The following is a 16,824-nucleotide window of genomic DNA, read 5'->3' on the forward strand; positions in this document are numbered from 1 at the left end:
TTGGCTTTTTTTTCTTTGTTTATTTTGTTTTCCTTAATTATTTTTTTTCCCCTGCTTTTTTTTTTTTTTTTTGTGCTTTCCCCCTACCCTCCCTTTTTTTTTTTTTCCGCATCCCTTTATTTTTAGCTGGCGGCCCCGGCGCCCGCCGAGGAGCCGGTGCGGCGGTGGCGATGCAGAAATCAGGTCTGAAATGTTCGGAAAGTGATGCAGGGAAGAGGGGGGGGGGGCTAAGCGCCGGCATTTTAATTTTTTTTTTCCTCCTCGTAATTTCTTTTAATTTTTAAATGCATGCAATGTACGCCAAGGTTTGTGGTTTGGGGTTTTTTTTTTAGGTTGCTTTTTTTTTTTTCCCCCCTGCTTCTAAATAGCATGCTTCCTTCTAATCTAATCTCCCCCCATTCCTTGTGCAGTGACACAGGAATTCATTGCAGCCCCGTTGCCTTTCTCGGGGGGTATCCAGGCACTTCCCACAAACTTTGGGCAGAGGCTCAACTCCCGCCTGGGCACACGGCGGTGGTCGTGCCCGCTGCCCCTCACCCTGCCTGGGCTGCAGCAGAGCCTGGGTGCGGGCAGCACCGGAGGGATGCTGGAGCCCACGCCTCGCTCCATCCCTCGGCAGAAAAAGCCCCCACGGGAGCCGTGCGCCAGCCTCGACCCACCATGCAGCACCGCAGAGGCGTCAGTGGGGTGCTGAGACACCCCCCCCCCTCACCCAGCTCAGGGGGACCCACTGGGTGGCCCCCTGCATCACCCACCCCAGCCAGGCTCCCGTGGGGCTGCTCACGGGTCTCTGGTGGGTGCCGGTGCCCGTGCCACCGGGAACGCACACACAGACGCGCCTGGTCCTCCCGTGAGAAGTTCCCCGGTGGGATGGCGAAGCGTTGCCGGAGTCGCTCCGGCTTCCTCTGCCGAGAAAGTCACGCTGATGATCTAGAGTATAAAATGGAGGAGGGAAATGCCTGGTGGCTGCTGGGGACGGCGGAGCAGGGAGGAAACGTGCCGCCCGCAAGAGCCGCAGGTTCACGCCGTGCCTGGGACGCTGCCGGCGTGGGGCCCGAGGCAGCCCGTGGGGTGGGGGGCCAGCAGCGCCTGGGGGTGGCTGCCCACGGCCACCTCCTGGTCCCCTCCCGGGGTGGCCACTGGGAGCCATGCCGGGGCTTTGACCCCGGGACTGTGTGTCCCCCCCCCTCCACCTCGCCGTGCAGGTGTGGCGGTGCTCGGGTTTGGCAAGGAGCCCCGTGTGGGACAAAAAAACTGCCCCTGCGCATCCACGGCCCCCCCCCGGGTGACATGGAGCAGGGCTGAAGAGATGCCACCCCAGCACCGTGCTTTATGGGGTGATCCCTTCCAGCCCCCCCCGCAGCCCTTAGGGCTTCAGCCTCCTCCTGCCCTGGGCGGGGGGGGATGTCAGTGACCCCAAGGGCTGCAGGGGACAGCACAGGGAGCTGGTGGCAGATGGAATGAGATGGAATGTCCCTACCCCCCCCCCCCCATTGCTGGGTCACAGCGTTGTGGGCAGCCTTGGTGCAGCCATTTTGGGGAACGGGCGGGTTCCCAAGGAGTTACCGTCACCCCGAGTGGCTTTAGGATACCGCAGGGTGCAATGGTAGGTCGTTTCGTCGACCGACCCTGCAGCAAAATGGGTGGTATCGAGGTTGTCACCCGGCAGGAGGGGGCGATGGGGAGGATGGGTGCTCCCTGGGGAGTTCCTGCGGTTCCGCCAGCCCACGCTGAGACCCGCGGTGGATCTTTCACGAACCGCATCCATCCACCCCCACGCACCAAAATACAGATGACGGCTCCCGGGTGCGCTGGGTTTTGCTGATGGGAACGGCTCGCCCGGGTGCTGAGCGGAGGGTTTCTGGTCCCGGGCTCAAAGGGCACCAGCAGAAACGAGCCCCGTGGGGTGACAAAGGCAGAAACTTCAGCCCAACTCCTGCATTTAATCCCTCGGCGGCACAGGGACTGGCTAGTGGTGCTTTAGGGATGTTACAGCTGCTAGGCCGTGCCTCTTTCAGCAAAATTCATCTTAAACTGATGCCTGGCTCTTTCTCCCCTCTTTTCCAGATCAAAAATGACTGTCAAAGCTGTAAAAATGCCGTGCACTGCTCCAAATGTTTATACTAAAGTGCCTGACGGAGGATGGGGTTGGACAATTGCTTTTGCTTTCTTCTTTGTGGAGGCTCTAACATATGGCATTATAAAATCGTTTGGCGTCTTTTTTAATGACCTGATGGAAAGCTTTGACGAAACCAACAGCAGAATATCCTGGATAATATCCATATGTGTGTTTGTACAGACCTTCACAGGTAAGAGTAGCAAGCGTTCAGCACGAGTGCAAGGGGCAGTCATACTGCTGACTCAGCATACGAGGACCTGGTACCTGTGGCTTTTATGTCTCTAATGGTTCTGTTATAAATAACAGCCATAAAGCCCAGAGGCTGCGTGCTCCTGAAATACCAAGAAATGTCTGTCTCAGCCCGGCAGTCCCTTTGAGCCCCAACTTGTGTCCTTCTGCATGGTAGAGGGACACGGTCTGTGTCGCCGAGCCTGGCCCAGCCGTTCAGCTCTCATCAGCAAGGGGTGAAAACAAGAGTTTTGCAACCGAACTCTGTAGTGAAAAGGATTAGAAATAACTTGAGCCGCACTGAAATCCACTGGTGTCTGCGGATGTTGCTGCAGGTTTGTCCCAGGCTGCCACGCACCCATCTTAGTCTCTTCTGATGATTTTTTTTTTTTATTTAGCACATCCTAAATGCCGTGAGCTGTGCAATGCTCCAAGGATGGCTCCAGGGTGATGTTCTGTTGCATGAGGCCAGCTGGCAGGGGAGGTGGCATGTCACGGGGACCTGGGCAGGGGGACAAGAAGAGCCTCTGAAGGAGATGGTAGCTGGTGAAGTTGCTGACTTTGGGTGTTGACCATGGCTCTCTTCCTCTCCCACCCATCCAGCTCCTCTGTCAACGGTCCTCAGCAATCGCTTTGGTCACCGCTTTGTGGTGATGGCTGGAGGGGTGCTGATCAGCACCGGCATGGTCATTGCCTCCTTCGCCCGCACCGTTGTGGACATGTATGTCTCCATTGGCGTCATCTCTGGTGAGTCGTCTTACTCCTGTACCTGCTGAATGCTTCGCTCTCTCCTGCGGCTTCCCGCAAGCGTGGTTCTGGCTGGGGGGGTTTTACTCCCCACAACACTGGGAGTGCTTGAGAAATGCTGCTGCCCCTTCTGAGCTGACCTTGCCCTCCTGGTAGAGGTGATGAAGGCTCAAGGCTTGGCTTTCTGCCCTGTTGTCACCTTGGGGACCACCTTGGGACTTGGTCCTGCAGACCACTGCGCTAGTGCAGCTGTACTGATTGCTTCTGATTGGGATCGCTGGGGAGATGAAAGCTGTTCACGGCATCAGATACTCTAACCTCTCTCTATCTCTTTTTTTTTTCTTTTTTTTTTTCTGATACTTTTTCCCCCTCTGCAGTCTGGCCTGGGTGTCCTGCTCACATCCATGGCTGGGAGCTTGCCTTGCTTAGGGGAGTAATTGCTACAGGCTCAAACTCTTTAAGCAGATGAGGTCCTCAAACTGGACCCCACTGGCTGTTGGGGAACAGAAGGCATTATCTAGCAGGTTTGGGGGGTTGGGTCTCTTGTTTTGGTTTTTCTTTAATTTTTTTTATTTCCCCCCCTCCAATTTTAAAAAAAAATAACATTCTGGTTTCCCCAATGATTTTCTTCCAGGGTGACTTGCTGAGTTGGCCGAAATGCTACTGTAATCTCGCCACTGGGAAAGCTGACTTAACGTGTTCTTGCATCGGTGTTTCCCCCTCCCTTACTTGTTGTTATGGCAATTTTTGGCATTTATTCACAGGCCTTGGATACTGCCTCTCTTTCCTCCCGACTGTCACCATTTTATCACAGTATTTTGACAAAAGACGTTCGCTGGTCACAGCAGTGGCATCTACAGGGGAATGTTTTGCTGTCTTCTCCTTTGCACCAGGTACAGTGCCCCAACGCTGTGAGTTCATATGCACATGCCTAAAGCACAAGGCTGCTCTGATCCTTTTCCCAAGCAAATGGGAGGCAAAGGCCAGTGATATCAAGTTGGTGCTCGTGGACCTTCCCATGAGCTGCTAAAGCCCACAGGTGGTTGCTCACATGCCCGTGGCACTCCTGCCCTGCAGGCAGGTTTACAAGTAATCCTAGATTCTGGTCTAACGATGCCTGAGCCCTGGAGCAGGACGTGCCTTGCTGATACGCAGCCCGCCGGGTTCCCTATATAGATCTAGCAGGCTAAAAATAAGACCGAGAAACTTCAGCTATTTAAAACACACACAGTACACATAACTGCTCCTAAAGGTTAGTGGGCTTGCGCTTAGCATGGGCTGCTGAGCTGCTCCAGCCTTTTGGGGACCTGTCCCCAGGCAGCGTGTCCCTGTCATCACCTGTCTGCTGCAGTTCAGGTGGTCTTCTGCTGTGCATGCTTGCTTTCAGGTAATACCCATTGCAAAGCTGCTTTGTTTGCAAGTGAAGGCTCGTAATTAGGCGGTGACATGCACCTTTGAGTAGAGCTAAAAGACTTCCTCCAGCAGCTGGTTTCAGGGTGGGGTTGGCTGAGAGAGGAAACTCAAATGTTGAGTTTGCTTTCGTTCACTAAAAATAACACCACCTTCATCCTTGGGCATCCCAAACTCGCTGGGACCTCAAAAGCAGCTACCTAGAGGGTAGCTTCTGCTAGCCAGATGTTAAATGCAACTTCTAGCTCTTGTCCGCTGCAGCTGATGGGAGGAACGTGGATGCCAGACCCCTGGGTGGCCCTGGGCAGGAGGGACCCCTGCTCAGCCTCTGCAAGAGCTGAGGTGCTTGGGACCTTCCAGGGATGAAGCTTTAGTTACTTCCCTAGCTGTAAATTCAAATAGCTCCTTGGTGTAACTCCAGGCTTTTCTAGTTACGCTTTCTTCTTCTGCCCTCTTCCCTCAGCAATTACTGCTTTGAAGGAGCAGATTGGCTGGAGATACAGCCTCCTTTCTGTTGGGGTGCTACAGCTAAGCATCGTCGTCTGTGGATCACTGCTGCGACCCATTATCATCAAAGAGCAAGAAGAAGTGAAAGTGCAGCCTCCAGAAGAGCCCACGGAGACAAAGTATATGCTTGAAAACGAGCAAACGCGCACCTCAATAGAGTCCATAGACTCAGGAGTAGAAATAACTACCTCACCCAGCAATGTGCCTGGAAACACCAAAGCAGAGCCGAAAAGTGACGAACCAAAGGAACATGTACAGATACTTGTTGAAAATAACAGCACCCCTCCAGAACCAAAAACCAAACTACTGGACTTCTCTGTGATGAGAGACTATAGCTTTATCTGTTATGCATTCTTTGGCCTGTTCGCTACCCTGGGCTTCTTCGCTCCTTCCCTCTACATCATTCCCCTGAGTCTCAGCCTTGGCATCAGCAAAGACCACTCTGCATACATACTGTCAGCCATGGCAATCGCAGAGGTCTTTGGAAGAATTTCAGCTGGCTGGGTTCTCAACAAAAAGCCTATCCGCAAGATCTACATCGAACTCATCTGTGTTGTTCTGCTGTCTGTAGCGCTGTTTGCCTTCCCTTTTGCCTCTGAATTCTGGGGCTTGATGACATGTAGCATATTTTTTGGGTTCATGCTTGGAACGGTAGCGGGCACGCACATTCCCCTCCTGGCAGAAGACGACGTGGTTGGCATTGCAAAAATGTCTTCTGCGGCTGGAGTCTACGTCTTCATTCAAAGCTTAGCTGGGTTGGCTGGACCACCCCTTGCAGGTAACTCTAAAACTTTCATCTTGGGGGGTTTTTTTTGGTATGTTTGACAGCTATTGGTGCTGATCTCTGTCTAGAAAGTGTTCCGGCAGCGCTAATCATAGTACTATCCTAAAAGCCCTGCAACTAGTATTGGGAAGCTCTCGGAGCCAGAAGACTGCTGCAATGCAGCTCTGCAGAGTCCCACAGATGAGGCAGTCTCCACTGAGGAACCTCAGAGTGAAGGAAAATACTGCAGTGCTACCCTGCTCCTGTTAGAAGCCTAAAACTGGCATCACTTCAGGCTCTAGTGAACAGCAGAAACGAATCGCTTTCACTGTGCATGTGTTTCTGCCATACGCTGCAGAAAGGTGAAGTCTCTATCCTAATAAAGAGATGCCTGATGCATCTCAAGCTTAGTGTCCCTGCCGTGCCCAAAGGGTTCTGACTTGCCTGAAGATGACACTCCACACCCCTGAACACGATGTTTTTACTTTTTTAAGGTAGTATCTGTTTGCCATTGAGTATCTCTTGATTGCAAATAAAATGATGCAGTGGTACCGGGATTAAAAATCCTCTAGGAGGGATGGATGGGCAAGGGAGAGGGGGAGTCGGTTGTGGCTAACTGCTGTAAATGGGTTTTCCGTAGGTGTCTTAGTGGATACGACACAGAACTACAGCTCAGCCTTTTACTCCTGTGCTGCTGGCATGGTCCTGGGTGCTGTGTTTCTGTCCCTGGTGAGACCGTGCAAGGTTGGGCTGTGCCACCGCCAGCAGCAGTGCGCAGAGGAGAGCGCGGCGGAGGTCGTACCAGACTTACCAGATGACTTTATTGAAATGGATATTGGAAAAGCAGAAAATTCAGGAAAAGGCTGTGACGGTGTGGCATAAAAAAAAAAGCTGTTCCTTCTCCATGTAATGTACTCAGCGTAAGACTTGGGAAAACATCAGCTCTGCTCCATGTTTTAAAACTACATTCTAAAGGGAATGTGAAATTTTAAATGTGAACAGTTGCTACCAACAACTTTTTAATTATTAGAAAGAACTTTTTTAACCAACAATGGAAAGCTCCATAGAAAATACAGATAGCCACATAAGAATAACTTCTGTCTAGCATGAAGATGTGATGCACACTCCTGCTTTCCTGATAACAAGCATAGGTAAAGGTTCAACTGATCCCAGAAAAAACTGCAAACAGCAACAGCAGAAGCAGCTCAGCCTCTGACTGTCCTTACCCATCCCCTACCACAAATTCCACGCAGACAAGAAACTGATGATACGAACTGGAGATGAGCATTTCCAACTGAATCTTCTTCTGGAAGAACATGGACTCATCTTTTAGACTTGAGGAGGACACTAGGCTAGATAGCTGACTTAAACCATTGCTAATGTTCTTCTAATTAACTTGAACATCACAAATGCTGGGAAATTGGAGGCTCCATATGTCTTTATGGCCAGTTATTACTGCACATATTTCATAAGATCATTTTTCTTCTCCCAATTGGTATCCTTAGAACTGTTTTCTATTGATAGTCAGATCTGATGTACTGTTTCTAATTTAACTAGTATTTATTAATTTATTCTAAGATAGGAGGTTAGCTTAAATAACTGGAGAGGAAAAATAATCTTTTGCATAATGGAAAGCTGTCTTTACATCAATCTCTTCAATACCTATCTTGTATTGCTAGCTTGTGAAATTGTTGGGAAACTTACTCTTACAGCATAGAGTGTAGCTGTTTTTAATAGGTAGGTCTTAGGTAACCCAGTTGTTATTTAAAAAGGAAAAAAAAAAACAACCCCAACCGACAGATCCAGCATCTCCTTCCATAAGGGCCTCAGCTGGTGTCAATGGACCTAGCTCTGCTGCCGTAACCGGCCCACCCTGCAGGGAGGATTTGGCCCAGTATGTCTTAATGTACCCAAAACCTTCACTTACAGGTGCACAAGGAAATCTTTGCCCCATCACTGCATGAACGTGGAAACCCCTGTGTTACCCAGCCCCGCGCAGTCTGCTCCCCGCATCTGCCAACCCCAGGGGCACAGGGTGGCTGGTCTGAGCTGTACCCCCTTCCCCAGCTCTCCCTGTTCCCCCAAAGTCAGCAAGAGGGGTTTTTTGGGGGGGTTTTGGTTTTTTGGTTTTTTGGTTTTTTTTGCTGCTGACTTCAGTGAGACATGAACTGGAGCCTGTGCACAGTGAAGGGAATGATAAAAGACAACATACTAGCTGTTCATTTAGTCTTAATGGGAGAGATTCCTACTCACGGTGACACAAGCTTGCTTACCCCACCTATATGCATCTTAACGCCTCTAGGCAACTCAGGGGGACAAATAAAACAAGTCTGTTTTGGTTTGGAAAAAAGCCAAACCAACATTTCTGTGTATTTAAGTGGAAGTGGCATCATACATTAACTGCTATGCTGACCTGTCTGTATTTTACCAGCCATAGAAATGTGGGACAATCTGCAAAAAAAACAAAACAAAAAAACCAACCACAAAACAAACACACCTCTTTTTAGGAAGGTGCTTGATTTGTTTTTTTTTTTTTGTGCCAAAAAAAAAAAAAAAAAAAAAAAAAAAGAAAGAAAGGAAACAGGCATTCTTGCAACCAAGTGGCTAGAGCAATTCATCCTCACTGCCCGAGACCTGCGGTCTCGTGTCCTTCCTCTGCCTCAGCACTTTATCACGGCCAGCAGAACCTCGCTGTGTTGCACCCAGGACTGGAAGACCCCTTACAGAAAACTAGAGTTTTGTGAATCGGTGAGTAAATGAACAAATAACGATGTTGCATTAAGATGTACTTTTTATTTATTGTTAATTTATGATACTTCAAGCATTTTGGTAAATGTTCTGTAGACTATAATTGTAAGATTATTGAAGTCTTTGTGATACGAGACCTCACTACAGCACTTTGCTATTACAACTCTGCTTGGAAGTGGAATAAGGCCTCCAGGTTTTGCGTGTGTGTGGAAGCTCCCTGTTCTGCAGATTTGCGAGGTTCTACTGTAATTTAATTATTATTTTTTTTTACAACAATTTCCAATACAGATCAAATAATATGTTTGTCACTGACCTCACAGTACGTTTCTTTTCCTGTCTGTGTCGCGGCACGAGCAGGGGAGCGAGTGAGTATGTGTGTGTGCGGGCGCAGAAGACCCAGAAGCAGGCTTTAATGTGTTCAAAGCAGGATTTACTGATTTGTTTGTAATGTACCTAGTGGACTCTGGAAATACTCTAAAACACTGAGTTTTGCAATAAACTTTTTTTTTCCTTTTTTTTCTCTTTTTTTTTTTTTTTAAATAAAGAAAGTGAAGAAACTTTTCTCCTCTCCCTCTTCTCCATCCCTAGGATGAGGCTGCGTCAGCCTTCATCCCTCCCGCAGGGTTGTTGCAGGGTCTGGCCACTACTTCCCTTCCCTGAAGGGCTCTCGGCAGCGTGGCTGTCACATGCCGGTTCCTCAGCCTGAAGTAGCGTGTTTACCCTGCGAATTGGGCAATCTTATGCTCTTTTAAATGAGTTGCTTGGAAGCTGGTAGATTAGAGCTGACCTCAAGGGTACTCTTGCAAACCCTTACCCGGGGAGGCCTGATTAGAAGGAGCCTTTTCTTCTTCTGAGTGGTAACTGAATTGGTGGCACTTAGGAACATTATCCTCGTGTCTTCAAGAAGCACGCAATCATGTAATTATTTTATCATCTCTGAATTGCTGAATACTTTCTCCGTGCCAGGCTAGGCGGCTCATGTATCAGAAATCAAGCTACTAAATAGCAGGATAGTCGCACTAAAGGGCAATTTTCTCTCCTTCAAATCTTCTTTCTTTTTATACCAGCTGAGATACGCCCTTCCCAGCTTAGCCCATAACTCCTAGCATCACCAAACCCTACAAGAAGTAATGCTGCCATGCTGCTTAATTCCAAATATCAATGCATGTATTAGATTTGCAAATGAACTACTTGTTGAAGGAATCATCGTGCCACTGATACGTATTAAGTGTAATTTGTTTTCATTTTGGTTGCAGAAGTCCTAGAAAAGAGGTGATTGTGCATGCAAGTGGCGCAGACTTAATGCAAATACCAAAGTCCCAGGAAGCTGATCTGTCTCCAAATTTGACTGGCTCAATTACAGCAGCAAACAAACATTATTTGCAACAGCTTCCTCAAAAACATGCTTTCCCCCCCCAAAAAAAAGCACATTACAAAGGCTGCACACTGTTCACATAAATAAAAGCACATAAAACTGTAACATTATCAGATGTCTCCCTGCACAGCAACAACTTTGAGTAATTTTTCCCTCCTGGTTTAAATTAATTGCCCTAGAACAAAATAGGGTAAGAATACTTATTTTTATTCAGTAGCATTGTATATCTACTTTGTACCAGTAAATAAGAGGGCAACGTGGGGCAGAACTCACTTCTGCAAGCCTTGGTATTCCTCTCAAAAGTGCTTGTATAAACTCTTGTAGTCAATGAGGCTGGTGCCAGCCAAATGTAAATAAGGAAATTACACAAGGTCAGCTTGCAGAAGCACAAAAAGCCCTCAGACTGTAGGTATCTATACTTTCTAAAGCAGAAAGGAAGCTGTACAGTGGGTTTGTTTGTTGTTTTGGGGTCTTTAAAAAAAACAAAAACACAACAAAACCATTTTTCCATTTAGAATTAAAAGGAAGGGCAACCTCTTGTTCTTTTTCACTTATTTTAGATAAGCTGACATCATGTACTTAAGGGGACAAATGAATCTTTAAGAATAGCTAGATTGGTTTTGGCAAAAAGTAAAGTAGGTGCTTACAAAACAGCTCAAATGTTTTAACGCTTCCCTTCAGATGTTACTTGTTAGCATCTGAGATCATCATTTTCCAGCTGCCCGTAGTAAACATGACCTGAATTTTCACAGTGATGCAAGCCCAAGCAGCAGCCTTCCTCCCTCCCTCTTTAAAGCTCATCTTCAAGATGCTTCACAGGTGGGGTTTAGGGAAAGATCCCTTTAACTTCTGGCGTGGTTTAAAGGCTGAGAGAGAAAGCACTGCTGCCCAGAAGAGTTATTCTATACTTGATGTCCCCACCAAAAGACGGGACCCCTGGTTCCCACGGGCATACCGTACTGGCAATGCGCGGGAAAGGCTCCCGGGCATCCCACGATGCCGTCAGTTTGAGAAGCCGGTTTGTAGCTGCGATGCATGCTTGCCTCCCGCCAAACCAGGCGACCTCTGAGGATCCTGGCAGCAAAACACAGAGTTTTCCCCTCCCTGGTTTCACTCACATGGACTTTTACTTGCAGGATTTGCAAATTCGTGGCTTCGCTAGCATAAAGCTCGCTCTTGCAAATTGCAGTAAGTATTCGAATAAATCAAATGCAAACCCCCACCCTCCTTCCTACTGCCGTTGTCAAGCTCCAGTTACAACAATTTGTGGTAAAATATTACTCACCAGCCCTTTGGCCCGTGTGAGCAGCTCTGCCTCTGTAAAGACAGCCCCCTAAATCACTGCTTTGTCACAGAAGCCACAAGCATAACCAAAAGACTTATTACACGCAGACATTATGAGAATAAGGCCGACGAGACAATAGTTTCCCTCGCTTCCTTTTTGTCAAAGCTTTCATTAATGTCGTGAACGTCTTTTTCTACTTTATCCGCTGCCGGCTGCTTGCCGCAGTCAGCCTGGCAGAGGAATGGCCCAAACCAGCCCCAAAGAGCCTCAGCAGCAGCGAGACCGAATCGGGCGACGGCAAAGCGGGGTGCTGAGCATCACCCTGTGCGAACTGCTCTCCCCAGCAACGCTGGTACCCACCGTCCTGCCTCTCCGCTCCGCTAATTCGCTTTAATCTCCACCAGCTTGCGCTTGTGCTGTGGGAAGTTATCAAAATTAGGCGTTTTAAGCACTTCAAGCACATCAAGGCTTTTGCATTTTGCTGTTGGTGTGGCTGGTTCGGTTGTTGGTTTTTTTTTCAGATGTTGCAAAATGAGACAAAGACCCAAAATCACGAGTGAAGAGCGAAGCTGGGGGGGGGGGGGGGTTTCCATTCCCGCTGCTGCCCATGCACAGTACCAGGGTGATGCTCCTGCCTAAGCTGAGCATCCTCCTAACCCCCTGCCCTGGGGGACTGAGCGAACAGGGTCAGCTCCCCTCACGATGCCCCTAACCCCCAGCTCGGCAGCCCGTACTCGTGGCCCCCGCTCCGCCTCCACGCCGTGTGTGATGGCGGGGAAGGTTTCCTACAGTGGGTATACACTGACTGTAGATTAATGACTAAATAACGCAGTGATGGATGCGCAGATCGCCTGAAGGATAGGAAGACACGTGACAAGGTCCGATTCTGACACTGCTACTTGGACAAACCAAACCTTTTATCCGCTCCCAGGCACAGCACTTGAACAAAGTTACCCAAACCCTTTCCCTCACAAGTCTGCATCCCTGCTTCGCTCTGCTGACGGTGACTACACAGCGGCTGTGTGTCCTGGCTGGAGCTGGCCCCGGCAGCCAGAGCACAGCGGTGACTTGAGGACACCTCGACACGTGTGGCCACTTCGACTCAAGACGCAGCATCCACAGGCAAGGAGCTAGCGCAGCAATTAACAATTAACGACACCTGGACATTCCCACATTGCTGTCTCCTAGAGAACTCGTACCAGGTGTGAAAGCAGGTTCTGGTTTGCACAGAGAGGAGGGAAGAGCAGGGCATCCCAGCACCAGAAGCCAGCCTCGCCGTGGGACAGGATGCATCCCTGCGGATGCAGGACGGGATGTGCCTCTGCTGCTCCTCCGAAAGCAGCGCTGGGGGACGAGCCAGCCTCCACCAAATATTGCAACGCGCACGCTAGGAAACTGGAAATTGGAAAACGTGTGTGGAACAACAGCCCCGTGCCCTGCTTGGAGCCGAACCCCCAGAGAAGCCAGCTCCTTCCCCACACCGCAGGGCTCCCTGCCCACCATGAAATCACTCCCTTCCCCTCCTCCTGCTGCAGCCCCAGGCCTCGGGTGCAAGCTCCGAGCTCGCCCTCCCCGTACCGAATAACAGCCACCAAACACCCTGTGCGCCTGCGTCTTCGTCCCTTGTGCACCCCAGAACGCAGCAACGACGGCTTATCAGCATCAGCCACACACAGCCTTGCCCCCCCGCCCCACTCCGGGACACCCCCAAGCGCTATCGGGTGCTGCAGGCCTCCCGTGCCACTGGGATGAGCTCCTGCCAACTGGTCCCACCAGGCTAAGAACACCGAGTAGTTCGGCGCTGCCAGGGAAAGCCAGCACGAAGCTTGGTTCTTCCCCCCCCCCCAGCGCAGTCAGAAAAGCCCGAAGCAAAAGCCTGTGCACTCACGGCGCAGAGCTGCCTGCCATGTTTTAATCTTCCCCGTCGCGGCGTGACCACGGGAGCCCCGCTCCTCCCCGTCCTCGTCCACGCCGAGGGGAGGAGCGCAGGCTGGGGAGTCCAGCCGAGGAGGTCACCCCACCGCCCCGCAGCAAAGGGACCCCCCCCCGGCGATCCCCCCGTGGGCGAGAGCGGGCACGAGAGGGGAGACATCCCACCCCCCCATCTGTCCGGTACCACCGGAGGAATCTGCTCCCCGACCTCCAGCAAGCCCTTGCGCGACAAGGACACGCAGTCGTTTGCTTGCCGTTGGCAAAACGCGTCCCCTTTTCTGAACAAACATCAGCCGCGCGTAACCCAGCCAGGGGTTTCGTCCCTGCCCTCGCACCATCGCAGCTTGAAAATCCTGAACCGCAGCTCCAGCAACGCTCGTGTCCACCCTTGCCTGCGCAGAAACTCCACCGGCCTCGCAAGACTTTCCCTCCTTCGGTAACTCACACAATTCCCCGTGCTCTGCTGGAAATAAAATACATTAAATAAACTGTACCTGGAAAGGAGTCTGGAGGCATAAAGGTGTTTCTTCTCCCTTTTGCTGGCTGTTCTCCTGCCTCCACTGGTAAGGAGTCTGAGCCCTTCACAGCTTTTTCCAATATTGCAATCAAGAGTGCTCAGAAAAGAGAAGGTGGAAACCCACTCCCTCAACAGCAGTTAGAGCAAATCCTGATGCAAATAGGTCACCCAAATATTTAAATACAAAACCACGTTCAAAGTTCAGTTCGTAAAATGTTTTCATTGAGACAACCCCTACCCTTCCGAGATCTACACTGGTATCTTCACATCTCAAAGATTTTTTATTCAATCTCTTTTGCACAGCTTTGAATGAGACAAGAATTTCAACCTCAGTGTTTGTCTTCAAGGACTAGACACTGATCTCGCAGCCTGACCTTTGTGTTGGATTTCTCCTTGGTAAAAAGCATCTTCAGCACAACAGAGGGGACCAAACTGGTCAGCTAACAGTTTGTAAAGTGATAACTGGGCATAAACTATATATTTATGTCAAATTCAATTTTAATGAGCAAGGAAACAAAAGCAATAAATATAAAAATGTATAAGTGATTCTATTCCAAAAGAGTAATTTTTAAAATATATATAGATGCACTCTGCTGTGTCCTTTTAATAGCAGATAATTCACACACTTTAGATAATTTGATTGCTCACAGTGTGTAAGACCAGGAAGGGAGCACACAAGTAGACTTTTGAAGCAGAGAGCAAAAATTAATCCTGAAAATTGTGCCCAGTGGGAACTCTCCCCCGTCAGCCTGATTTGGGGCCCTGGTACAAGAGAGTCAATTTACCAGCACAGAGGAGGAAGCATCCTACCTGGGTGATGTAAAGAAAAACGGAAGCCTAACCAAATCCTGGTCACAGTAATTAAAAATAACATCCTGACACAGGAAATTAAACCTCTTGCACAAAGCGCCAATTAAATCTGTGAACTTGATTTAAAAAAAAAAAAAAAGGCGAAACTACGCAAATAACCTGGATAAAAGTTCAAGGCATCTTCTCTTGATCTTCATGCAAACTCTTAGATGCAACTGGACTTCACTCCTCTCCTTGGAACCCACGCTATGGACAGATCCTGGTACTTGGAGACTCCCTTTTGGGACAGCACGCATCGCGTGCTCACAGACTGCCTCTCCCCATGTAGTGCCAGTACCCCAAAACCCAGCTGTTCCTTCAGAGCTGCCCCTTTCACCTGCATACACCCTTTTACTTCTACATAGGGATGCTCACTCCTGCAATTTCGTTATTAGTCTTATGAAATACAAAGAATTAAACCGCACAAGTCGCCTGCAGCTGTGTGGGATACAGCACACCCCAGACCCTGTTCAGAAAAGAAGTGTTCCAAGAGTGATGAAGACAAACGTTCCTGGATACACGTGGCATCAGCAGAGACCAAATACTGTAGCACCACGTTAGCAACCAGTGTCAGCCAAGAGATGATACAAACATTAGCTTTTCAGTGAAGAATTTTTAGTGCACTGGTAGTTTCTTGTCAGACAGTAAATTTTAAAATAGTCCATAGTAAATGACAGAAAGTAACCCTTTAAATACATGAGCTTTTCTGCATATACTATACGCTCTGCTTATATGCTTTAGTCCTGCAGCACATCAAGGCAATTTAATAACCACTTGCGGCTGTCCTTGAATGCTTGTAGGGGTTTTGGTGAACACATTTGGGTTCCTGCCACTGTTCCGCTATCACCTTCATGCATTCCTTGATAGTAAGGTCTTCAAGATGTAACACATTAAATGAAAATGAACAAGAAAGTTGAAAGATTTTAATCTTAATGTTGAAAGACTAAAGCAAAATCATTCTCTCTCCACTGCATTCTGCTGCTTGTATTTAAAAACAATACAGTTAATACTGGCTAGAAGGTTTTCAACCCCCAACCCGTGTGAGCAATGCAACCCTTCTGCCTCTTTCCCCAAATACCCTGACTCTTCTGTAACACCTGCTTCTACTTAGCAAAACAAATAAACAGTTACTAACCACAAGTATAACTCTCTGCCACTGACATTTCTTTGCATGTCTCAGACCACAGTTTCCTTTGGAAACCCTGAACTTATGTGCTCCTTCAGTTTTTACGTCCGTAAGACCGTAGAAAGATGAGAAAAACAAGAAAACACGCACAGACAGAAGCTACAGTATCTACAGCAACAGCTGAAACACAAACTAACGTACGCTTGTGAAACTCATCCTGCGAGGAAGTTCAAAAATGAGGCTGACCGATGCGCACCGTTGATGTCGTAATCCCATCTCACGCGTGAGGTGACGGTTCCCAGGCAGACCTCACGCAGGCAGGGGCCAGGTACCCGCTCCCAGGGCCCGGTGGGCCTGCCCCGTCACGGGACAGGCACGCATCCAGCCAGGCACAAGGTTCCCGGGGAGAAGGGTGGCCAGAAATCAGCCCAGAGCATTCTGAAGATCACCTTTGTCTCCAGGAGGCCTTGGGAACGGGTGACGCTACAGCTGTGAAGATGTGCTACGAACATTCGTGAGCACTGGTGTCTGCGGGGCAGCGGGTGACCTTACTGGGAAGGAGCTGGCTGGCGGTGCCGGCGCTGGTGCGGGCTCTTCCAGCTCTCCTGTGCCACCAGAACCGACTCTGCCGGGGTCTGCCCTGCCAGGCGGGGTGGGCGGCGGGAGGGCTCTGCGGTGGGTGCCAGCAGCAGAGCTGCAGAAGGGGAGGAAAGAAAAGTTCGGGTGCCCGCCCAGGTTCCATACCCTACATCTGCCTACAACCTGGGAGCCTGCGGCAGCCTGCAGCCTGCGGGAACGAACTGGGCAGAGGTCCAGGGGGGGCTTCTGTCCGATTCCCCCGGGTGGCCGGAGCCCCTGCATCACTCCCTGCAGCCTCGGGCGGGTAGGGAGACCAAAAACACGCCCGATTTCAGGAGTCGGGCCTGACAGACAGCTTGCCTGAGGTAAATTGTTCCTCATGTCCTCCCCTCCCTCCTCTCCTTGGCGCTGACGGTTGCAGGACAGGCCCTGGGCTCTCACCTGGCCTGTGTCCCCCCGCCTTTCCCCGCGGCCCCGGCCCCCTCCCCTCCCGCCACCCGCCCCCGGCCGCCCCGGCTGCGCGGCACTTGGGCGCCCCCTGGCGGTCGCCCCGCGGAGCTGCGCCGGTGCCGCCCCCGGCCCCCTCGGGACAGGAATCCCGCGGGACGGGACAGCCGTGTGAGTCGGGGGTTGCCGAGC

The 16,824-nt window shown here is 50.1% G+C and overlaps 1 protein-coding gene and 1 long non-coding RNA gene across 4 annotated transcripts in view; one reads left to right on the forward strand and one right to left on the reverse strand.

The window, feature by feature from the left end:
- LOC104838709 overlaps window positions 1-913 on the reverse strand; it is a 7,923-nt gene extending 7,010 nt beyond the window's left edge. The window contains exon 1 of the long non-coding RNA XR_775098.1: window positions 840-913. This is a non-coding gene — a long non-coding RNA (uncharacterized LOC104838709). The remainder of the gene's footprint in view (window positions 1-839) is intronic.
- A 69-nt stretch (window positions 914-982) lies between these two features.
- Window positions 983-6,707, forward strand: SLC16A6 (solute carrier family 16, member 6). 3 transcript variants are annotated; one of them, XM_010578591.1, is made up of 6 exons: window positions 983-1,018; window positions 2,068-2,309; window positions 2,951-3,094; window positions 3,859-3,987; window positions 4,968-5,789; window positions 6,415-6,707. In XM_010578591.1, the coding sequence occupies exons 2-6, from the start codon at window positions 2,075-2,077 to the stop codon at window positions 6,654-6,656; spliced, it is 1,572 nt and encodes a 523-aa protein (XP_010576893.1). In that variant the 5' UTR covers window positions 983-1,018; window positions 2,068-2,074; the 3' UTR covers window positions 6,657-6,707. The 3 variants fall into 3 exon arrangements, with proteins under 3 accessions (XP_010576893.1, XP_010576895.1, XP_010576894.1); XM_010578593.1 differs by lacking the exon at window positions 983-1,018 and adding an exon at window positions 2,426-2,682 and having other exon boundaries at window positions 2,225-2,309; window positions 3,729-3,987; XM_010578592.1 differs by lacking the exons at window positions 983-1,018; window positions 2,068-2,309 and having other exon boundaries at window positions 2,689-3,094; window positions 3,729-3,987.
- Window positions 6,708-16,824: the final 10,117 nt, after the last annotated feature.

Source organism: Haliaeetus leucocephalus, unplaced genomic scaffold (assembly GCF_000737465.1).
Source record: "Haliaeetus leucocephalus isolate CR32 unplaced genomic scaffold, Haliaeetus_leucocephalus-4.0 Scaffold646, whole genome shotgun sequence".
In the NCBI taxonomy this organism is placed as follows: Eukaryota; Metazoa; Chordata; class Aves; order Accipitriformes; family Accipitridae; genus Haliaeetus; species Haliaeetus leucocephalus.